Genomic DNA, 24,342 nt, shown 5'->3' on the forward strand with positions numbered 1-24,342 from the left:
GTCGCTGGGCTCCAACACCGATCCTTCTCCCTCGGTTTATTTTTAATTGACTCCTACTAAGCCGGAGTACACGTTCATCCGTTCCAAATGGAACAGCTGTTGAAACTGAAAATCAGCATCATAAAGTGCGGACGTATATATTTTGTGGTGTTCGCTTCTCAGCACTCCATTTCCAAACCTCAGCAGCCTGCCCAGAACAAAGGATGCCTTGGCGGAGCATTAACCCCATCCTGCAAGCCTTGCATCCCCTTGCGCTTGTGCAGAAAGGGCTGTGGGCAGGATCCTGCACCGAGCGGCACCTGTACGCTGACGAATGCGGCAGTGCAAGAAGGTGAGGTTGGAGAAGACCTGTCCCACAGGCAGCGCACAAAGGCAGCTACGCCTCAGTCAGCCCGGTGCTGCAGCCCCAGCAGGGAGCGTTTTGATCAACAGGGTCAGAAACAAGGTCTATCCTTTGCATAACTGTCCACTGACAGGCCAGCACACAAAACCCTGCACCCTCAGAAACAAGACCTGACAAGGCACTGGCCCCTGGAGGTGGACTGCTGGACTCCATGACCTAATACAATCGCTGGTTTTTAGCAGGCATGATGTTCCAATCATAAGGCAACAGAGCTGGCATGCTGGTGCTTGGTCCTTCTCACAAATAAACCATGCCCTCCTACACAATGAAAACACCAGCTGGCTAAGTCTTGGCCATCCTACTGCTTAGTCTCAAGAAATAATAATCCAGAGACCTGGCACTGCAAAATATACTGGAGAACCCTATGGATTGCCAAATTCCTACAGCAATCCGAAGTCAATGTGGAAATGTTGCAAATGGGAGCAATTGGGATCCAACCTGGGAGCTGCGCTCATGCAGCGGGACAGGATCCATCGAGCAGGGATTGAGCTCTCTGCTAACACAGTGCTGTGGGGTCTGGCTGGCTCTGAGTACAACCAGGGTTCACTCATATCTCCCCGGAAAGAGACCGTGTACTTTGAGGTGAGCAGGAGGAACAGCAAATTTCTAAGGCCGGTGTGTCCATGTCTTTTGCAAATGAAAGACAAAAGCGGCAATACAAGGGGCAACAAAAACTCCACAGGAGAGGCAGGATGCTGCAGACCAGCTGGCGAGTGGTATCTTGCCTCTTGTACCCCAGTAGGTTCAGGGCTTGGGACAAGGAGCATTCCTGGATGCTTCTCTCAAAATGTTACGGGTGCCACCTTCCAGTTTGGCAATAGCCCCCTCAAAAGCCTGTGCGCCTCTTCTGTTTTCTGACTTTGGCATGAAGGAGTCAGAAGAAGAAAAGTGGAGCAATGCTCCAGATACAGCCTGGCCATGGCATCCAACTGTAGATACCTGCTGGAAACATTTCTGTAGGTGGCAAAAATTGCTAACGGGAGAATCAAAGCTGAACCTTTCTCCCTTAGGAGTTTACAGCAGAGTTTCTACACTAGCAGTTGTAAAGGACCTGGCTCCCCAATACCAACAAAGCCAGAGGGAAGACCTCCTAAGAAAGCTAGATCCTGTTGCAGGAAGGATATCCCCCTCGCCTCCTACCTGTATCCTGGGGAGCGGAATCCAACCATGTGAACAGACCTGGAGGAAAACCCCAAGAAGGAACAGGAGAAGGGGGACTGGATGCAGATAATACTTCGCCAGCATGTGTTAGCAGGACTTTTTCTATAAATAATATTTCACACCAGGGGCATGCTGGGTGTCAGTCATTTCAGATACGTTAGCATTTATTAGGGTGGTTTGCAGGGAGCTGAGGTGTTTAGAAAACCTGTCACTGACCAGTGTGCCACAATCTTAAAAAAATTTATTAATTAAAAGCTGACCCTGAGCTTTTTTGAAAGTCTGGGCCTATCTGCCTAGCTTTAAAAACACAAAAAGCAATTTTTATGTTTTGCCAACCAAACAAATCCAGCTTCAGACCTCTGATTAAATATTAACTACTTTGCACAGACCACAAGCAAGAGCCACAGCTATTTATTGCTCCAAAGGCAGCTGCAGCAAGAAACAAAACAAACAAAACCAGCCAGGAATGAACGGTGTCATCCACATCAACAAGTTTCCCATGTGTGCTTGAGTCAGCTTGAAGCCAGGAGGCATTTAAGAGCACGTTTCAGTGGGCTCAGCACTCAGGGACCCGGTGCTGTCGGTGCATTGCTCTCCTAGGCCCACATGCCTCCCAGCACCTACCGCTCCTCCCTGCACTGCATGAGTGAACCGACTACAGGCCCAATCCATAGGCTAATGACGTCAATGATCTTCACTCTGGATCTCACTACAAAATGTCTCTGATGCCTGCAGAGCTAATACCGCTTTGGGAGGGTAAACTGGTGACTGCCTGATTTATCCCCCTTTCATCCCCTTTTCAAAGCCCAGTTTGGGACCGCAGAGGCCCGACCATGACATTTAGAGACACAGAAGGAGGTAAGCGTGTGCAAGAGGCACAGACCCCGTAGCAGGACTGCAGCTCTGAGCTGTGCTCGGCCAGCACCGTGAGCCTGCAGTCGCAGAGGTCAGTGAGGCTGCCATTGCTGCAATGCTTGGCCCTGTGCAGTGACAGCTAGGGCACAAGTGTAGGGAACCAAGGTCAAAACAATGTCCCCACGCCAAACCTGCCCATTTCTTGCAGCCCTGTTAAACACCTGATCACACCATGACAGAGATTTGTCTGTTTTAAAAAAACAATCGCACATTTCTCTGGACGGTACAGCCTTTGCCTTTCCTCCTCCTCCTCCTCCCAGGCAGCAGGGCCATAGCATAGGCACGAGAGTTGTTTCCAAACTGTCCGGCATGCACCGACCAGCAGCGTGATGGCGGGCAGCGGGTTGTGCAGGTCTGCTCACCGCTGTGCTGCCGGCAGGTGCCCTGCGCTGTCCCATGACGTGAAGCGCTCATGCAGCTGCCTCTCCTTAGGGCTCCTCACGTGCTTAGAGTTAAGCAAGTGCTGAAGGGCTGCAGGCGGCAGAGCTGCCCTCCTTGCTCTGCATCTGCTCGGGCAGGCATTTGCAGCCTTCGATGACTAGAGACCTCGCTAAAGCCAGGCTGAGGTGGGGCAGCCTACAGCACTGTCTCAGCTTTGTCCCATTAAGTGGCTAGGTAGTGTTAACAACCCTCGTATGCCTCATGCATGTCTTTGAAGGCTTTTCCCCGGGCTTCCCAGTATCATTTGATGCCCTGGAGCAACAGGACAAAAGGTGATTGTTCCCCATCTTATTTCTAATTATTATTGGAAATAAAAAAGCAGCTGTGCTCCTATTTGGGCCCTGAGCCAGCCCTGGTATCCTCCCCCTGCCCCCCGCCGCCTGATTTCATAGACATATGCTCAGGTTTCTGGTGCACAGAGATCAAATAACCCATCACTCAGGGTAAGATATTATCCCCTATTACCAATTCAATGCAAACAGCTCTCGTCTTCCCCAGATTAAAAGCCAATTAAAGAACCTTGCTTTTCAAGGGGAGAGGAAACTGAGAGGAGTTTTTTGTGGGGGTTTTGTTGGTCTCTGGCAAGGAGGCAATATCCCCCATAAGGGTTATCGATGAGTTCCTTTCAAATCACATTGATTTTGCTCAGAACCATTTGGGACTTATGTCTCCAGAGAAAAAGAGAAATACAGAGAGGACAACAACAAAATCTCAACAACCCATGTCCTAAAAAGGAAAAAGAAAGAAATTTTACTTGCTGGAGGATCAATGGTGTTTGCTTAAGTCAGCAATTGGTGTTTTGGGTTTCAAAGCTTTCTCAGGGCAAGGCAGCCTTACTCTCAAGGTGAAGAGCGAGCTCATAAATCTGGGAGAAGCTTCAAGACCAGAATATGCTGATTCCCCACTGCAGGGAGGCCAGAGCCAACAGGAAAAGGGCATTTGCTCTGCAAACAAGAAGCAGGATGAGCGCTTGTAAATCGCTAGTCACAAGGGAACAGGTGACATTCAGTCCTGCTGCACTCAGATCTGGGATACAACGGGAAGATAAAGGTGACTTTAAGCCAGCTCTGCGCTCACAGGGGCCACACGAGCCCCTGGTTTCTCCTCTCAGATCCCCGAACAGGTCAGTGAATCCTCAGGTCTCATACTCCATTTCCCACAGCTCTCACTGGGAAACCAAGACTTATCTTCAAGGCAGCAGACTTGGCCCTGGCCCCAAATGCCTCCTATTGCCTTACTGCCCTGGGAGCAGACATGTCCACAGACATGTCCGGTGCAGGGGTGAAGCCAGAGATCGGAAAATCTCCCGGCTGGGACTGCAGCCAGCACAGCAGGACTCCAACACAAAGGTATACAGCGATAACTCTCTTCATTGATCCCGTTTCCCTAGATTTAGTAGAAACAAACAAAAAGCCTCATCATCGAAAACCCCAGACTGCCTTTCCAGCAAGTATCGTACCCAAAAGGAGCTCTGTGTTTAGGCTTCCCCTGGCTTGCCACTGTTGTACTCACTGCCTGTTGACCCCCTGCCTCTCTCAGGGCCCACACTGCTCATAACGTCATTACCATCAGTTTGCAATCAGCGTGCAGGAACCACCCTGGGTTCGGCCTTGCAGCTCCTGCCTGCCATGGCCCTGCAAAGCCCTGCCACCATGAGCGGCCTTCTAGCGTGTCTGCTGCAAGGTGAAGGGGTATTGAGCTCCTGACAGAGGCGTTTAGCACACCCATCTGCTTCAGGAGGTAGGTAGATGACCTCCTGCGGTCCTTTCCAGCCTGAATTATCTTCTGTTTCTATCAGGATGCTAAACTAGCACAAAAACATGTCTGTCTTTCTGTCAACCTGTCACTTTGCGTTCATTTCATTTTCATCCGTCACACATTAGCCCAGATCTTACTGTTTACAAGCAGATAGTTATTGTTTCCTCTTTTCTCTTCTTTTTAAAAGCCATTTCCTCTTGAAATATACCAACACACACGCAGACACAGGCATACGTACACAACCAGCAGGGCACCATTTTCACCAGGCTTACTCTCTATTCCAGGCTTATTTAGTGAGAAAGACTGGGAGTAACACAGTCTGATAGGTGACTCGTTGCATTAAAACGAACAGGCAAACTGCCACAGCCTCCCTTGGTTGCATACACGGGCCGGGCGAGGGGATCTGCCCAGCTTCCTTGTGCGGCCTGGGCTCAGCTGGTGCGGAGGCAGAGCCGGAGGCCAGGTCACGTCTACGCTGCCTGCAGCAAATCCCAGCCCGTTTGCCAGTCCACACTTGCCCACCAGCCAACGTGTTCCCATGCAACCGCAAGTTTTGCATTGGGAGAGGAGGGGCCCAACCACGGCCCAGCAAGCAGGAACCCAAAATCTTGCTCCCACTGTCCGGGCTGAGCATTGAGCACAAACCAAGCCACCCGCCAGCAGACGTTCTGAACGTCCTCGTGCTCAGCACCACACGGGGGTTTCCAGCCTGAGCTACGGCCGGGCTGAGAGCCACCAGCCCAGACAGAAAGCGGGGAGGCGGTGGGACACAGACACCGCCATAGCTTGTAGGGGACTACAACGGCTTCTGCCCCGGCTCAGTAAGCGCGCTCCAGCGGCACCCGTGCTGGCGATAGGTGCGAGATGGGAACAGCACCAGGCCTGGGGGAGAGGCAGAGCCCAGTGCGGCTGCTCGGGAGGCACCGCAGCCCTTCCTCGCGGGCTCGCCGCCTGCCGCCGTGCTGGGGGAGGCAGGACGCCTCCCAGCACGCACCTGCACAGCCACAGGCCATCTCGCTCCGCTGCATACAGGCAGGGGAGACTCAGACTGGAAGGCAAGGGACAGATGGGATGGGAGAGGGGGGCAAGCAGGAGGAGCCTGGGGACAGGACGGGGGCACGGGGAGGAAGGAAGGGACGCAGCCTCTGCCGCGAGGATCCCTCCCTCTCCCCGTCTTTTCCCCCTAGGAAAAAAAAAAGGAAGACTTTTCCCTGCCTGCATTTTTTTCCCAGCGTCCCCGGCCGCCGCCGGTGAAACCCCATCTCAAGCCACCCCGTCGCCATGGCAACGGGCCGAAAGGAACAGATGGTCCCGGCGAGCCAAATCCCAATTCGAGGGGGAGCAGCGCAGGGGTGCGGGCAGGGCAGGAGCGGGCCCTGGCCACACGCGTGGGGGGACGGGGAGGTCTCCCCCCTCACACTCCTCTCCCTCGGCCTTCGGCCGCGGCAAGGCGTTCGTAGGCTTGGTGCCACCTCGGGGTGGCCTCGCAGGAGGGAGGGACACGCGCGCTCCCCTCCCAAGGGGCATGAACCCTCGGAGACCCGCCATCCCGTGAGCTGGACCTCCCTGGCTACGGGAAGAGCCGCGCTTTCTCAGACATCTCCAGCATCTCCCTGCCCGCCTTTAGCAAACCTCACCCCCTAAGATGGGGGACTGCGCAGCAGGCGGCTGTGGGGGCCAGACTTTTTCATCTGTGAAGTGAGAGGGCACAGGGCTCAGCTGGCACAGCCTTGCCAGGTCTCCCAGACGGATTCATCCGAGCAGACCGGGGATGAGGACTGGGTTGGGCGAAGATAAAACTCGGCCACTAATCTCCCTGTGGATTAGCCTGTCCACGTGGGGCCGTGGTGTGGGGCTTTGGAGCAGACAAACAACATCTAAGCCCTCCTGGAGATATCCACAACTCCTCTGGAGTATTTGAGAGAAGCAGCCAGGCATGCCCCACGCACCCTGAGAGAAGAGGGTGTTTCTCAGGGGCACAGACCTCTTCAGATTCGCAGGGTGAGCTGCAAACCCAACACAGCTTGGTGCGGTCAGCCCCACAACTGGTTGCATTTTGGGGGAAAGAAGCAGGTGTGAAACTACACTTCAAAGCCAACAAAGCTGTCTGGACCTGCCAAGGGGAAGGACTCTCTATGGGGAAACACGGGCTAAAGACGCCAAGGAACATTGTTGCAAGAAAGAAAAAATAAAAGAAGTGGCTTTTCCTTTAGGAACCTTAGCTCCTAGCACAGGCTGTCTCAACTGCTCAGGCCCATTTTTCTCCTGAAAAACCCAAAGCAACACTCGCTCTCCAGAGCCAGTTTTGGAGCCGTTACCACCATTATCACAACTTCCTTAGCTCCAGACAAGTTCAGTCTCAGTGGATCATGGCTGAGTTTTGCAGCCCTGTCCACAGATCCACAGGGGCCAGACAGCTGCTTCTGTTGCCCATGGAGTCTCAGGGAGCTTTCGTCCCGCTCGGCAAGCAGCGTTTTTTCAGGGCTCGAGGGCCAGAAGAGGCTGGGGACAGAAAGCAGGCAGTCCCAGGGTGAGAAATGAGCGCGCTGGGAGGCTGCACAGAGCGCTGCAGGGAGGTGGGAGCTAAACCCCCTCCTGCCTAATAGCAACCCCTTCTCCCTACACCAACCGTTCATGTGCCAAGCTGCTCCCTTTCCCGTGGCCCTGGCACGCTCACAGAGATGCTGGCCTCGGGGGCCCAGCCCAGCCCAACCGGCTCCCAGCCCACACCCGTGAGAAGAGCCAGAGCCCGTCCTGCCTCTCAGGTGTGGCCCTTTGCCTCCGGGCTCCCGCCCGGCGAGAGCACTGGTGCCAGCTTGGATGCGGCCACTTTTGCTGGTGAGAGAAGGGGAGCAGGAGCTGCCGGGCAGCAACACCCTGCCACGGAGGTCTGTGCCAGGGCAGCTGCTCGTGGGAGGCTGCAAAGCCTCCTGGTGTGGACAGCGTTGTCTGCAGCTCCCCTTTTCTGTGCTTCCTCTCCTTCAGAGGGGGTTCCCAGGTTTTTTTTCTGCTGGCGTCTGGGTACAGCCCTTTCTTCCCCAGCCCGACAAGTCCTGGAAACCCACATCTTTTCTCTGCAGAACAGGTTGGGTGCAGGAGCAGCCGTGCCCGCTTCCCACGCGCCAGCACAGCCCAGCCTGGCCCACACCCTCCCCCTGCCCCAATAGTCCATCTTTTTTTTACCCTCTGCTGTCTTTCGTGGATCAAAGCTGCCTCCCCTCCCTGTATTACAAACATTATTCAGCTGCTAGATAAGAAGCTCTCCAGCAGCTCTTTATTAATCCCACTGGAGGCAGAAAGAAGGCAGAGAGAAAGGACTCAGCGTGGCCAGGACAGAGACTAATGTTCCACGAAACACCTTTGCAAAAGAGAGGCATGTCTCTTTCCCCAGAAAGTCTCATGGGAAGCTTGGGTAATAATTAACAATTATCGAACTTTAAACCCTCCATCTCTCTCTTTGTCCTGACCAGGATTTTGTAATAACTCATCCAGTCGGAAACACTCCCAGCCTGGTTTGCTGGGGCACACTGGGGCAGGAGGGTTAAGGAGGGGGACAGAGAGACTCTGGGGCAGGCAGGAGGCAGTTGCTGAGCCTGCTGCTTCCTTGCTTTTACACTGAGCTGCAGTGTCCCAGCTCCAAGCAAGGGAGCTTGGGTAAGAACCTCCTTTCCCTCCTTCAATGCATCTTGCAGCTGCTTTGGCTACAAAAAGAAATGGCTTCTTGTGGTACAATATCTTCCTAGGGAAGTTTCCCCCAGCCTTGGAATACCATAGACTCTTGCATATGGCTAAAATTGTAATCTACCCAGGAGATAGACTCGGAAGCTTTTATAGCATAAAGACACTTGTTTAGATCCATCTGCTGTCTGAGGCAACTATAATCAGTACCGTGTGATGGCTCGCACGTGAACCAAGTTGGATGGCCCATAGGGCCTGGGTTTCAATTGCTACCTGCCCCCTTTTATGGAAGGACCACAGAGTTTTTGAAGTGCTTGTTCATGCGACAGGCAGAGCATTTCTGTTATCTGCATCCTACAATGGGGCAACTCAGGTGTTATGAAACTTGCTCACAGCCACCTAGGAAATCAGTGGCAAAAGCAAAACACATTGCAGGTATCTGGAGACTTACATTACTGTCCCCAGCATGCAGCCACCCTTCCTGCCTCAGCATTCACAGCAAATCCACCAAGGACAGGGCACAGGGGGAACCCCTGTCACCTGCCCTGCCAGCAAAGAGCCAGGGTGTGGGTGGGAGCTGCCCTGGGCTGGCAGGGCAGCAGGGGTGTGCAGGCTGTCCAGCCCACACCTCTCACCCACCTGCAACTCCCCCCAGATAGTGAATGGAAACCAGAAGTGACCCAAATGCAAAACTAGTGGAACGAGAAATCAAGAGGCCTTTGAATTAAACCAGGCAGGGAAGCCAATGGACCATGTTCACCCACTTCCATTATTTCAACCCACACATCACACACTCAGAGCAGTAAGAAACTGGGTCCAGTGTTTGCACTGACAGAGTATTTGCACATTGATCTATGCTAAACAATTTCTTGTCTTCTAAAATCCCTGGGCAAGGAGCTGTGGGGTCCTGGCTACTATGAAAAATGACAAAATAAAGGGGAGTCACCTTTCCCTGTGCTTTGCAAATGGTCTCCTGGTTGTATAGAGTAACGCCGGCAAGATCGGTTGTGCAAGGCGCCCTGCAGACACAGGGCAATATGAGCAGAGAAGGACTGCTACTGGCAGCTTTTGACAAGGAAAGGCACACAGAGGTGAAGTGAGCTAGCCAAGGATATTCCAGGGAGCTTGTGGCAAAGCCAAGAAATGATGCCAGCCCTTCTGAGCTCAGCCTGCCTTTGCCATCACCTCCAGGCCATTCTTTCCCTTTAAGTAAAAGCTGAATCACGCTTGGTAGAAGTCAGTATGAGGCTGCAGATATTCCCATTTCCAGTGAGGTACCGTAAGGTACTCCACAGGCATGGCAGCAATTGGAATGTCAAGAATACAAAAAAATATATGTACCTAAAAAGAATTATTTTAGCCTTTTATTTCCAAAGTGAGTTTAGAGGCAGTGAAAGGTCTCAGATCAATACCAGCAAAACTGCAAATTGGAGTCCTCCCCTTAGCCACAGAAAGGGTACAGCTGAGACAGCATCTGCACAAACAGCCTGCCCACAGTCTCTGCCAGCGTGCCTCAGCTCTGACCTTGAGGAGTTGCCTTGAAGTGCAAGAGGGAAACTCCCCCCTCCTCTTTCCCCCCCCCTTCCCATGCAGCCCTGGGCTTTTGTTCCCCAGCAGGGAGATCACTGCTGGTTTATTTTACTTGGGTACTTTCTGTCTAGAGAAGAAACTGAGTCTCGACAAACTCATCCCACATGCGCACTAAGAAGACCTGCTTCGTCATGTGGGTAGAAAGAAGTCCTAAGGGGTTCAAGGGGATTTTGCAGCACAGATTTTGAGGCAAATCCAGCCCTAGAGAGAGCTTAGCTACCAGGCTGGCTCTGGCATTTCAGATGGTGAGATGCAGTTGCCTGTTCATGTGCTCCATTATAAACAGGCCTTTCTTCTCTCCTGCCCCACAGCTGTACATGTGCTCGGCCCCATGCCCCAGGGACCTTTGAAAACTGCATTATAGGTTCTCCCTATACAAAGTTTGGATCAATACAGCTGTCAGGCTTTGGCCACATTACCCCTGCTAATTGGAATTACAATAGGCAGACTGCAGCTTTCACTCCATCTCTCTGTTGCTTGTCATAATGTAATCAAAATCTCTCTCGCTCTCTCTTTATCATGGAGCGTGACGGGAGCAGAGGCGCTGGCAACCACGCGGCCTCCAGAGACTACAGATTCCTGTGGATCAGACTGGGGCTGGGAAGCTTTGGCACAGGGCTGGGAAAAGAGCCCCTCACCGCCGAAACTCTCCGGCCTGCCTTTGCCCAAGCAGGTTAATGGGAGAGACAGCCTCAGCCCCCGCAGCTGGGCAGGGACCTGGCTGGGCCCAGCAGGGAGACAGGGATGGGGACTGAGGGGTGCTGGCGGAAGGAGGTGCAGAGTCGAATAAGACCAGAGGCAGCCACAGCTTGATTGTGAAGCTAGACATGGGCTGGCAGCAGACCCCAAACCCTCACCTGGCTGTGCCGAGGAAGGAGCCTCCCTCCTCAGCCAAGCAGTGCCTGCGCTGACCAAGCGCGGGGGCACGGGGAGGGTGCCTCCTCCTCGCTGCCTGCTGACATCCCCGGCTCCTGCCTGCCCAGCAGTGCTCAGCCACCCCCATGGCAGGGGGTTCCCACCCCCTGCCAGAGACAACAGTAAGTGGGGGATCACGGGATAAGCGATGCAGCAGCTTGGCGTGGGCACGGCACGGGGCGCTGACCAGGGCTTGAGTGGCCGGACAGCAACGAGCCAAAGCTTTGTGCTTGCATGGGAAGCTGCCTGCTTCTTGCTTAGCCCTAGTACAAGCAAAGCTGAGGTAGATAGCATCTAAAGGCTTCAGCTAAGTCAGGATCCTTGCCACACTAGGCGCTGTGCAAAAGTCCCTGCCCCAGCAAGCTCCCCACTACGCTGACTCACAAACCCCTGCCCACATCTTGCTCACCGCTCCCCGCCTATGAGCAGCAGCCCTGCCAGCAAGAGGCCATGCACGTCTTGCTCACACGGGCTCCGAAGGCTCGGCCAATTTACGGAGCCGGGGTGATACATAGCGGGCAATAGATACAGCATCTGTGATTTGTTGATCATTATCAAACGGCAGTAATGTAGGGCTGAATTACCCAGACGAGGGAAGGATCGGCAGCCCGGACCTACTCACCTCCCTAGAGACTGGCCATAAACAAAACCTAAATAATTAGAGTGCTTGGGCGGAGATGCAGCCTCTAAGTATTCTTAGGCTCACGCAAATAAAGGAAATAAATTCTTGGAAGGTGCCAGGCTGGATGGGGCAGAGGGAGGCTCATTTTCCACATCACTTGAGAGCAGCCATTATAAATCTCACTGAAAGATGCACCTCCCCAGGCTAGCGATATTTTTAAACTCCGGGAGAGAGGGGAGAGAAAAAACCACGTTTTAGTATTTACACCACAGGCAAAAAGGGTATTTAAAAATCAGGGTACAATTTTGGAAGTCTGTTCCTGCCATGCCAAGAAAGAAAGAAAGAATTTTATTTCTATAGTGTGATAGCTGGATATATCAGCCCCAGAGAATTCATTCCTACCACCATCCTTCTGCTGTAAGCTGAGAAATCAAACTCCCAGAAGGACTGGGGGGAGTCAGGGGATAAAGGTTCTTTCACTGGCAAATTGCTAGTTCGGTTCCCAGCTGAATCAGTAGCAAATACAAATCAGCTCCTCTGAATCCTGAGGGGTGACTTCTGCACTGTCCCTGCTTACTTGGTGTCTGGGATAATGTCCCATAGGAGATGAGACGACACGGCTCTACACAGCAGCACCCTCACGGGAACAGCAGTCTGGTTTGCTGGGCCAGGAGCCCGAGCATGTAACCAGACACAGCGGGAATGGGACACCAGGGCACGGGGACCTGCTCGTGGATGTCAACTGAAGGATACGGCCCTGGAGTTAGCGCCAGGGCAGAGCCTCACGTGGTGTTTTGCCCGCTGGAGCAGCGTGTCCCAGCCGTTGTGAGTGGCAAGGCCACCTGAGCTTTGGGGCAGGAAAATCCACGCATCGGCTTGCACAGGATCGCCAGGCCGGTTTTTCTTTCTGATGCTTTACTGTTCCTCCAGTTGGTTAGTGTTTCCTTCCCTGCACAGGGTGGGGAGTGGGGTGGGCTCCTTTTTTGGCAGTCATCTAAGAAATCTTGTCAACGGCTGACTGATCACAGGTCGACTGATCACAGGTTGAATGATGCTGCGTGGCAACTGTCTGCCACAGGAGGTGTAAATGTGAGAGTTCTCAGCCTTGCTCTCAGGGGGGTCCTAGAGGACCCAAAGATAAACTGCCAGAGCACTGCCTTCCTCTGCAACCACTGCAGCTCTACTCCTGCCAAACTCAGCCCTGCTCCCAATTCCCTCCCGGGTCTTCAGGCACTGAGAACATTCCCCCTTTTACAAGCCCATGCTCTGTGCAAGCCTCTCTCCCTGCCATCCCTCCCATCCCTTACCAGGACTGCTGTCATCCTCCCAAAAGGATCCTATTCAGCTTGTATCAAAGAGATACACGAGCACACCCATTAGGCATCAGAGCATCAAGCAAATCCCCAAACAAGCCGCCTCTAAAGATCAGAGCATACTGTAATCACTCCCTCTGCAAGGAGATCCCAATAAGCCCTCCCCCACTTTCTCTGGGTTCTTGCTAAACCCAAGCACATGAGATACGTTTGGCAAGCTCAGCACCATCACTAGTAAAAGTCTCTTCATAAAACCTGCACACACAGAGCTCCTGGCCTCTGTCTGCTCCCCTGCAAGCCCTCTCCCCCATTTCAGCACACAGCAGATGTTCAGAGGCTGCCCCAGCCCTCGGGCCCTGCAGTAAGGAGGGCACTGCTGCTGCCCTGAAGGTCTGGGTCTCACATCCCCACCTGCAGCTGGAGCGCACCACCTGGGCTGGGCAGCAAGAGGGACGGCTGCAGATGCCACAAGCAATAGCAGCAGGTCCCGTCCCCTTGCCGCCCTCCTCTCCCTGCTTCCCCCCAGGGAGAGAGCAGAAAACCAATGCAAGCCTGGGGAGAGGGGAGTGCTGGCAGCAGGTGGACATGCCTGCACAGGGGCAAACACCAGGACAGCAGTGGCACTCTGGCACATGTGTGTCGATTCACATGTTGGTGCACGTGACTGTCTTTCATAACCATGGCCTCGAAGAGAAAAGCAAGAAGCCTTTTCGAAAGCCTTTCGTAAGACACCATGTGCTTTACCAATATGACACAACAAGCACAGTACTTGGCTTTGAAGTCGCGACAATAGGTGTCCTGTAGTTTTGGATCCTGGGCTGGTCTGAGACCGCACTTTCTTCAGCACCTACCACCTAGGTCTTAGCCCCTTGGTACACAAAAATGAACCCATCCTTCCCGAGTAAAATATACAGAGCTCCAGCATGTCCAGCTGTGGGGTGCAATGCACAGACCAACATCACCCAGCAGCACTGCCTAGAGAGCCAAGAGGGGTCCTGTATCCAATGGAAACTGTGGCAGCTGATATAAATTACAGCATGGCAAGGATGCTGCTATGCAACACATCCCTGATCCCTAATGACCATAAATGGGTACAGCCTTGGTTCTCCCCTGCACCCAGAAGATACCCCTTCCTGCAGCTCAGTTCCCAGCCACCATGCCGCTGCAGCTGACAAGGGGAAGAGCATGAACGGGCCCAGGAATGAACAGCTTGTGCAGTTGTCGCCGCTGTATACCACCAAACCACTAGCTGCTGCCTTCTGTTCCAGCCCTTAAAACAACACTTCTCAAATGGCGTGGGCCTTGGCTAAGTGACTAAGGTGACACAGGCAAGAGCAGCAAGGAAATACTGCGTGCTGCAACCTCTTTGGAACAGGGCTGATCTTGTTCTTGTGTGTACTTACAGCCCCTAAACCGACTTTAATTATCCATCCCTAACATTTCCTCTAGTTTTGCCCCCCCAAAGCTAGGAAGGCCATTGGCACAGCTGCTCTGGTAGGAATGTGACTCTGGGCTTGCCTACAATGGGTCTCGGTGCTGATTATCCAGCCCAGGAAAAGTCAAAGAGTAAAGCCCATTGGATGCCTCTCCCTAAGAAAAAAGTAGCCATCGCTTGGCGCAGCTGAATTCTCCAGTGAAACCAGCGTACTCCTGACTGCAGGCTTTGTATGGATGTTCAGCGTGCCGGCAGCAATGCGCACCCTTCTCCTGCCCACCCCAGCATTCATTTTATTGGGCACATAGCACTCACCAGTCTCTGGCGCAGCAGCTATAGCTCTGGCAGGTAGTTAGGAAAGCTGGGTCTGTAGCACACTGAGACAGTCTCTTTATTTCTAGTCCCAAAGCAGTGGGAGGGTGAGGAAATGTTTCAAGGCAGGGGGAACCTCCGTCACGGCCATGGGTTTGTGTGAGGGGTGAGTTATAACTCTACAGTGTGCTGATAACTCACCCGGCCCCAGACTCTGAGCTTAGCTAGCTCATTTGTTTGGGCTGTTCAAGGACGGGGCATGGTTCATTCCTCCCTTGCTGCTCTTGCCTGCCCTGAGTGTCAGAGTGCCTCGCACAGGCCAGCATAACTATCGTGTATTAAGCTGCTCTACACAGAAACCTGGACAAGACGGTGACAGAAACCCTGACCTTTCTCCTGAACTATCCAGCTCTCTGTATGTGCCTCTGAGCAAACCTTGTTCATCATATTAAACTCTCCCCTAGGTCTATGACTTCTGCCCATCATGGACCGTTTGTAACCCCTGGCTTTGCTAGGACACTCAGCACAACAGCCGCTAACTGTAGGCCTCTGCTTGAGCTCTTGAGTTCCACCAGCCTCTGCTTGAGCTCTTAAGTTCCACCAGCCTCTTCTACACATTAGCATTAGAACCTGAGTCCATAGCCAGAACTCTGCCCCCAGACTGCCCCCTTGGGCTGTCTTTCCTAGGGACAGTGAAAATGGTCGGTGAAAAGCTTCTCAAGCAGTACCGCCCTTGGTCCAGAGGGTATCTTGCCAGGGGTTAAGAAATGAAACCTGATTTGGCCAAGCGTGGGATCCTCAGTGCAAAAGGTAGGTACCTATAAGGCCAGCTGAAATCCACTGTCCCCCCCGTAGACTTGCATGATGGGGCTACAGACCCTCCTCTGCAGCAGCCTGTTCTGATACTGTGTCTTTAGCCTCACACGGAGAACAAGGCTGGTTTTGGTCTCAGGTGGCCACATGGCGCACCGCTCCAGCCCCCTCGTCTCCGCACAGACAGGCCTTTGTGCTGGGAATCGCTCTTGCCTGTCACCAGAGCAGAAATGCTGGATGTTAGCCACTCGCTGCGAGCTGCATGGACCCTCTGTCACTCCTGGCCATGCCTCCGGATGCCTCACTCTAGCATGGGGGGAGGAATGGATCTTCCATGCGAAAGGAAAAATAGACTCAAAATCAGTCTGATTACGGGGTTTTCCCAGGTAGAGAGCGAGCTGCTGAGAAGAGAGATGGAGGCAGAGTCCTCTTGACTAACCAGGCTTGGGAGCACCTGCTGTCTCATAGCCAGGTGGTCCATCTGGTACCTGCCGCTGCTTCGAGGCAGTGATGTGATTTGCAGGTCCTTCTGTAGCATCCCTGCATGGTCGGGAGCAGATGGAGGCATTTTGCCATTTCCTGCAGTTAGAAAGGTAAATAGGCTGGGATGGGGAACAGAAAACCCCATCCCTGTGTTTTTCTTTCAGGGAGAAGAGTCACACAGATCTTGCCTCTCCTTGAGCTCTTCCCCCCTGACTACCTGTAGGTCTAATGAAGAGGGAAAGTAGTGCTGTACACCAATGTCCAACTGGACTGGCTCAGAGCCAGGGAGGGCAGGCCTGGAGCAGAGCGAGGGAGAGAGGCAGAGTTGGGTGGATAGTGCTTAGAAAGCCTTTCCTCCTGCATCACACCAAATAATGTCAAAGGAGGATTATGAACCTCCTGCAGGGACAGCTTTATCGTGGGGGAATGGAGAAGAGATGGTTCATCAAGTTGGGTCAGTTCCTCCTATCCATCCCCAGCACCCCACAGAGATTCCGAAGGGACAAGAGACCGCTGGCCAGATTCCCCCTGGCCCCAGCTGCTGCAGACCTGGGCCATACAGGGCACAGGCAGCCTCCCTAGCCTGGGACCCCCTGTCCTCCTGGGCTGGGCAAACAGCAAGGGACTGAAGCTCTCTCTCCCCCTCTCATGCCCAGTAGCTGCTGTTTGTCTGCCTTGGGATTGCTGCAGAGCCGAGAGCTGCCGCAGCTTTTATGATGCCAGCCTGCGTGAACAGCTGCATCAGCCCCAGAGATGGGGAGAAACAGCGAATGGACAGCAAGGCATTAAACTCCCCATGCTTCCTTGGGTGCCCATGGAGGCAGGGACACACAGAAATGACAGCACGGGGCATATAAAATAACACAGTGCTGGGAAGGTAGCCCTTGCGCCTGCAAATTTCGCTTCCCGTTTCTGTGTGTGACAGAGACAAGATTGTAAACGCAGGACTTTAAACCTAGCATGGTGGCACAGTGGAAGGACAGGGAGGTGCCTGTCTGGCTGCTACGGGCTCTCACGTGCAGACTGAGGGGAAACTGTCCTTCCGCCCATGGATGATAGTTTGCTTCTGAGCAGCTTGGGCAGGAGTTTTTCTGCTGGTACGGAGCCGAGGGGTTCTGCTTGAAAACCAAGCTGGGAGGGTACGTGCACGTGCACCGGGAGGGTATGTGCGTCAATGTAGCCTGGACTAAACCTTCACTGGGAGAAGCGAAGAAAACTGTAAGGCCAGGAGAACATCTGCGGCTCAACAGCAGCCAGAAGGAAAGCGAGGGGATGTATCATGAGAGGTTTCATTCCTTAGTTAAACAAATTTTCACCTGAAACAATAATCTGGGTTAGGGAACCCTCACTGCAGAGCTCTGAATTCTCCGTGCTGGGATGGCTGTGCTCTGGTAATTAACACAATAGGTGTCTCAAATGCAAACTGGGTCCCAGCTCCAGTGGCTGGCGGCATCAACTCACCCTGCATCAGAGCTGCCCTGATTTAATCTGACGTATTTGAAAAAGCAAGAAGATCTCTAGGGGTTGCTCAGATTGGAATACCTTTGTCCCTCTCTCATTTGTTTCTGCTTTTTGCACCGATACGCCTTGCTGGCCTGTGAAAAGGACTGAGCAAGAGCCATCAAGACCTCGAGCAACGACGTTGCAAGACGCGAGCTTTTTCTCAGAGGCCCTGAGGATTGTGGCCATCCATCCGAGGACTTAACCAACTCATCCCTGCAGCATTCACAGAGACTTCTGCTCTCCCAAAAAATCTTTTTCCCCTGGCGCTGCCCCACCATCTCCCCCACATGCCTGTCTGCTGGCGGTGCTGTGTAACTGCCCAGGGCGCTGGAGGTGGGAAAGAGCCTTCCCCTGGCTAGTGGTGGCCACTCGCTGCTCTCCCCCTGCCTTATGATGGGCTGTCCCCACTGTCCCCAGCCTTAGTGGTGCTAGCAGAGGGCAAGGGGTGCCAGTGGAAACGCAGGCCTGGGAAGCAGGTCACGACAACCGGCTCTTCTGGTTCCCTCCGTGATTCAGCTGAGGTGTGAGCAGTGTCCACAGGATCCTTCTGGCACCTCCCTGTAAACTTGGCTTTGTGGCTGGTACAGCTGCAGCCCAGAGGAGGGGCGATGCGAGGAGAGACGTGCCAGGCTCCGCCAGCATCGGCATCTTGTCAGCCACCAGTTAATCGCGAGCATTTGCCTCGTGCTAGATGTGTTGCTGGATGCGGTAATGCCCCTGCTTTTCTGTATGTCTCCTTGCAAAGGGATCTGTGTGCACTGGGCTGGGAGCTCTTGCTTGATTAACGCTGCCGGTTCAGAGAGCAAATAGCATTAACCACGGTCGTCCCCTGGCTCTGGCCATGGGGCAGACACCCTCCTGCTTGTGGGCTGAGCTGGCTCTCAGTACAGCCTGTCGCCTCACCCACACTGACACATACATGAGCTCATCAATTCACGCCGGGTTAAAACTCGATGGGTCGGTTCCACCACAACAAGCGAGGTTTAATGAGAAAATATCAGCAAAAGACACACTTTTACTTCCTGAAATAGCCTGATGTTGTTGTTTCTGAGTTTTGGGAGGAGACGGATGGGGGAAAGAGAAATAACAACTAAGACCTCAAACCAAAAGCTGAACAAAACTCTAGCAACTTTTTGCCTTTTGGGAGCTGCTTTGGGATATTAAAGCAGCTCTGTAGACTACAAGATGGACCGGATCCTGCAGCGACACACTTTGACTATTCCCAGCACTCCAGAGAGCTGTCGTACCTCCCCAAAAAGGAACCCTCCTGCCAGCTGCAGCCAAGCTTGACCTAAAGCCTCCAGGTCACTACAGCTCAGTCAATGCGGCTTTCAAGTGCCGTGATGGAAAAACCCTGTGTCAAAGCTTCAGACACCTCTCCAGCTCGCCCCTGCTGAGGATCTCAAAGCACTTTGCAAAGAAAGACTCACAGGCCCCTCTCGGAGCCCAAGACGTAGCCCAGTGATAGCAGACAGGAATTTGTCCCCAGACAGAGGGGAGCATTTGGAAATAGAGGCCCAGATCTGCAGATGCAGGACCAAGCACAAGATGAATGCCTCTGCTCTGCGTGGTTGCATCTCAAACTGTACCGAGCTTCATGGCAGGGATAAACAGACAGATTGTTAAGACTTGTAAAGCATCGATTTAACCGCAAGTGTTCCTAACCTCTGAAGATCAGCCATCTAGGATCTCTCCTCCCCGGTAGCCCACGGCTTTTCAATAAGCCCTACTTATGTCAATATCTTGAAGCCCCAACGTCGTAGCCTGAGTTGATACCTGGTTAATGGTTCCAAATGGACAGGCAGGCAGATTTGCATGGAAGGCTTGCAGGAACCCTGAACTGAATCCGTTCTGGACGATTGAGCCGATCACATTAAAGACAATTTGTAAAGCAGATTTTTATAAGGGACTCCTTACAGCTTTTACAGCAGGGAACTTTTATTTCCTTATCAGAAAAAAAGCTAACATTGTCAGAAGGGGGAGGTAGTATACACGGATGGGAACAAAATGAAATGGCATTGATCAGATGAGCATGAAAGGTTTTCCAGAAAGCAGGTAGTGTCTCCTGCCTTCGTCTCATCTCTCTTGGGTGCTAGGTACCGAACCACATTTTCCAACAAAGCCCACAGCTGCTAATTCACTTATAACAGAGGATCCTAAGTTCCCCTCTCCCCTTCTCCTTGATAAGCAAGCTTGTCTGCATTCAAAGCTTACATTTGGCTTGTTTTGTATATATACCCTCAGCTGATTTTGGCACAATGCATTGTGAACTTGAGAAACTACCTGCCTCAGTATGGCATTCAGACCTGTGGTTTAGTAAGGACTGTCAGTCTGCTGTGGCTTTGTGCAGCACCTAGCACAGTATTGTGCTTGTCCTTCCCTGCAGCCCTGGGATGCATCCACAGTACAAAGAAGTGCACAAATGAATTAAAGGAATGAATGAATGAATAAGTAATATAGGATCAGTCATTCCTGCAAATGTGGTGGATCCACCACTAAACCGGTCCAGCTGAGAGTCTCACCCACACAGGCTGCAGGGTACTCGGTGATCACGGACAGAGGTTGGGAAGGATTATCTTCCCGGAGCATTGCAGAGCTGGCTGTACCCTTTGCTTGGCAAGGCACCACGAGATGCACCACTGGCTTATCCTGGCAGAGCTGTCAGCGGGACAGTGCAAGATAAACTACCATGCTACTGCAGAGTGGCAGGAGACGAGATTGCCTGACTGCTGGCAGCAAAGCCTCGAGAACAGCCAAAAATAGGATAAGTGGGGGGAAAAAAGTCTCTCTTGGCAGGACAAGGTGAGATGCCAGCCTGCCCCAGGGTCACTGTCTGTGTGTCTCCTTGGTGAAAGCAATTCCTAGAGCAACTGTGGGAGCATAAACCCCTTTTGGTTCACCCAGCACAGTCACCACAGCATTACTCCACCTCCAGTGCCTTTCCCAGGGGTTGCGGGGAGGGTTTCCTACATGGGGCTGCCCGGTGGAGGGATGAGAAGGAGGGAAGACCAGGTGAAGAATGGCCTGGAAAGTTCTGAGACTCCTTGTGAGGAGCCAGAGCTCAGTCAGGCACTTGCCTGGAAGCAGAGAGGAGTGCAGGGAGCCCGAGGCTGTCCCTTCCATCACCTCTTATTGCGATGCACAGCAGATCTCTTTGTCCTAGGAATACAGAGGTATACCCAGACCTGGTTTCTCATCACGCTGTTAACCTTTTCCCTCTGTCTCCCTGGTTTCTTGACCATCATCCCCTTCCATTTCACCTCTGTCCTCATCCATTTTAGCTGGACCATCCAGTCACTGTGCTTTGTTGATCTCCCATGCCCTGAATGTTATCATCTCTGTCTCTGCTAGCACCGGGGAACCCTGGGCCCTGGCATTTGCTCTGACGGCCGATCCTTTGGCCCAGACCTTGCAAACTGCAGCCACATCTCAAGAGTCACAGCCCAGGCAGCCTGGCTGCTCTTCTAGGACGCTGGCCCCCACCCTGCCTCCAGCGCAACTTCTCTCCAGCTGCAGATCCCACTCCTTCTGCAGGCACAGCCTGCCTCTTAGCCCTGCAGAAGGCTGCATACCGACCCGGGGGTGGCACATGTGCCCACTGCCATGCGCTCCAGACCCAGCCACCAGGAGCCTAGCCTCAAAAAGGCAAACATCGGTTCTATTTGCCTTTCCCAGTTCATTCACAAGCGCTGTAAACCCACACTGCTGGTCCCCCTTCCACGTCTCCCGTCTCCCACAGCCGACTCCGGAAAGCCCTCCAGGATGGCATTAACCCATTCTGCACTGGAGCAGAATAAAAGAGTCCTGCCCCAGGGCACTTTGCAAAGTGGGTCACTCTCCCGATTCTAAGATCTGTGCTGGAGCCCAGGGCAGGACCGAGCCCTGGGGTGGGGACAAACGGGCTGTTCTGCAAGTGCCAGGGTAGGTCGAACGGGCTGCGGAGAAGTCGATCCGAATCTTTGCCCATCTCCTCCTTTCCAGGGATGGATCGGAACCAAAGGGATGGATCAGATACCATCAGGCACCCAAGTGCAAAAGCAGTGGAAGGAAGGGCTGAAACCTGGGAGCAGTGGAGCCCCTCCGCAAAAGAGCCCACGGGAAGTGTGTGTGCTGAGGGGAGCGGGGATTTCGGGGATGCTGGACAGCTGAAACCTTCCATCTCTCCTTCCGAAACATCTGTGCTCATTACCCAGCCTTGTGGCTCCCTTTCCCGGGAAGCCTGGCTGCCATGCCTCGCTAGACGTTGCTCGATCCAAAGAGCAAACAAACGGCCTCAGCTCCCAGGACTCCGGAGCCCACAGCCTGCAGCTGCTTCCGAAACAAACGATCGTGTTGTTCCTCTCCAAGCCGGAGATGAAACCGGCCCCGACTCTCTCCCACCCTCACGCAGATGCTTCCACACCTGCTCCAGACGCGGGCGCGCACCCCAAAAAGCCGATCCCATCCTTCCCCGCCGCTCCGCAGCACTTCCCGCACCCCCTTCCCCCCATCGGCACCCCGCGGCCCTCCTCCGGGGCTGCCGCGACCCCCGCAGAGCAGGCAGAGCCCACCGCCTCCTTGGGGGGGGACCGGCCGGCAGCGGCTCACCTGGTAGGAGCGCGGCCGCCAGGATGCAAACTCCGATAGTCCACCAAGATGCACGGCAACTTGTCTGCAGCTGTGAAGCCATGAGAGTTCCTTAGGAGAAATGGGCAAGGGTCGGTCTGGCAGCGTCGCTGAGCCCCCCACCCTCCCCGCCCCCGGTGATGTTCAGGTCTGCTTAAAAAAAAAAAAAAAATTAAAAAAAAAAATGTAGGTGCAGGAGGACAAAGAGGCGGTGCGCCCAGCAGGCAAGCCGGCGGGAGGGCGGGCGGCCGGAGGAGAGCTTCGCACATCCGCAGGGGCCCTGGGGCTCGGCGGGGCGCGGGGGCCCCTCTCCGCGGGCTCCGGGCGCTCCGGCCGGCTGCGGGCGCCGGGGCAGCGCGGATGCCTTCCTCCGGGAGCGAGCACGTCCGCAGAGCTGGGCGAGTGAGAAGGGGGGAGGGGGGGGTGGAATGCAATTCAAAAAAAAAAAAAGAGGAAAAAGGGGAAAGAAAAAAAAAAAAGAAGGGGGGGGGGACAAATAAAGAAAAGCGAGGGAGAGCCCTCCGCGGGCTGCTGCCGCCGCTCGCAGCGCGGCGGTCCCGTGGCTCCGGCGGCGGGGCTCGGCAGCCCCCGCCCGCTGCCCGCCCTCCGCTTCCCGGGGCGCGGGGCGCCGGGAGCCCGGCGGCTCTCAGGCGGCGGCGGCGGCGGGCCGGCTGCGGCGCTCCATGGCCGGGCGGGGGGCGCGGGTCCGGGCCGGCCGCGGGGCGGAGAGGGACGGGGGGGGGGGAAAGGAGGGAGGGCGGCGCGGGCTGCCCGGGCTGCGAGGCACGGCCGCCCGCTCGCACTCGCACACGCACACGCACACGCACACACTCCCGGGCGGGGCGGCGGCGGCGCTCGCCCTCTCCTGCGTGATGTCAGTGCACAGCGGAAGGAGGGCGCAGCAATTAACTCTTTGCCTGCCCCGCAGCCCGGGACGACGCCGGTCGCTCTCCGGCACCCGCTCTCCGGCGGCCGCCCCGCCGCCGCTGGGGCGGGGGGGGGGGTTGGGGAGGGGGGTGGCCGCTCCCCCGGGGCTGCCCCCCCCGGCTCCGGCGCCTGCCCGCCTCGGCTGGCGGGGGGGGCGAGGGTGGTCAGGGCTCCCCAGCCTCGCCTCTTCTCCCCACCAGCTGGCTGCTGTTGGCAGCCGCCTTTTGTTCGGCGGGTGTCCGGCGTGCTTGCGGGGGATAATCTCGGAACCCGGGGCGCCTCTCGGTGGGTTTCCTAAGGTGCTCCTCGGCTGTGCCTCGGCACCCGGGTTTTGTGGACTTCGGGGCTTGTTTTCTGAATTCCCTTACGGATGGATGGTGGAACGCCTGGGCCACGGCTGCTGGCAGTGACAGCAGCCTACCTATCTGGCCACTGGTACGACGTATAAAAAATACCTTACGTAAACTGCATGTGGAATAGACATAGCTATCATATGGAATCTAGATTTACACTCATACGGTGCTTTGGATGTAGATCCCAAGTAATACACGGCGTTTTCGTGGGGCCTGCTGAAAGAAGGAGCTTGCTCTGGACACGTTCTGTGTGCTTTGATAAGCGAGGGGATTCAGAATCAGCACAAGGGCTGATGCACTGAAGGAGGGAGGCACTGGTTCGCTGGGCTTTGTAACAGCCCTTATTATGTGGGCACAGATACAGCCTTTGTGCATCTTTTGCTAAGGAGGTATTTAGCCTGCTAATGCCAGCTCCTGAACTGCCCTGGCCTCCGCAAGGATGCTGAACCCCAAACAAAGATGTGAACAACAATGACAACAACCGACAACAAAGTCATGTTGATTTCAAGCTCCATTAGAATAACACAGGAACAAATCAATGCCTGGCAAGCAGAAAAGGACAGAATCGGTGGGGAAGGATACCACACATAGTGGAAAAGGAAGGGGGGGGGGCAGCCAGCAGCTATAAAAAGATACCTCTAAGGACCCCTTCAGCAGTCTCCTCCTCCTTTTAATTCCTTTAGAAGTTAATTCCTGTTCGAGGGAAGGATGGGCAGCTCTGTAACAAAGCGGATTAGCCAGATACAAGGTTTGTTCCAAAATAACAAAAGTTATTACGTAGTAATGAGGTTTAGCTAATAGATTCACAGACTTTAAGGCCACTGGGACTCCTCTGGACATCCTGCTTGTGGAGCGGAGGCTGCTGAACTTGCCCTGATGATTTCTGCCTCCCGCCTCTTCTGTAAAGCTGCAGGCCTGAGCTTAGGAGCGTAACCCCCTGTCCTTGTGGACAGGCAAGCTATGGAGAGCTCCTGGCATCCTTGCAACAGTTGTTATTTTCAACCATTTCAGTGGTTGGTTTTCCTGTCCTTGGAGTGTTTATCTGGCTAGTTTCACCTTTAATCCATAAAATCTCATTATTTCTTTTCCCGACTCTATTAAAGAGATACCTCTGA

The 24,342-nt window shown here is 54.1% G+C and overlaps 1 protein-coding gene across 1 annotated transcript in view; it reads right to left on the reverse strand.

The window, feature by feature from the left end:
- Positions 1-22,772, reverse strand: part of NECTIN1 (nectin cell adhesion molecule 1) — a 108,358-nt gene extending 85,586 nt beyond the window's left edge. Inside the window, 1 exon segment of the mRNA XM_041125279.1 lies at positions 21,930-22,772. Coding sequence (XP_040981213.1) covers positions 21,930-22,011 — 82 coding nt within the window. The 5' untranslated portion in view covers positions 22,012-22,772.
- Positions 22,773-24,342: the final 1,570 nt, after the last annotated feature.

The sequence above is a fragment of the Aquila chrysaetos genome, chromosome 8 (genome assembly GCF_900496995.4).
Source record: "Aquila chrysaetos chrysaetos chromosome 8, bAquChr1.4, whole genome shotgun sequence".
In the NCBI taxonomy this organism is placed as follows: domain Eukaryota; kingdom Metazoa; phylum Chordata; class Aves; order Accipitriformes; family Accipitridae; genus Aquila; species Aquila chrysaetos.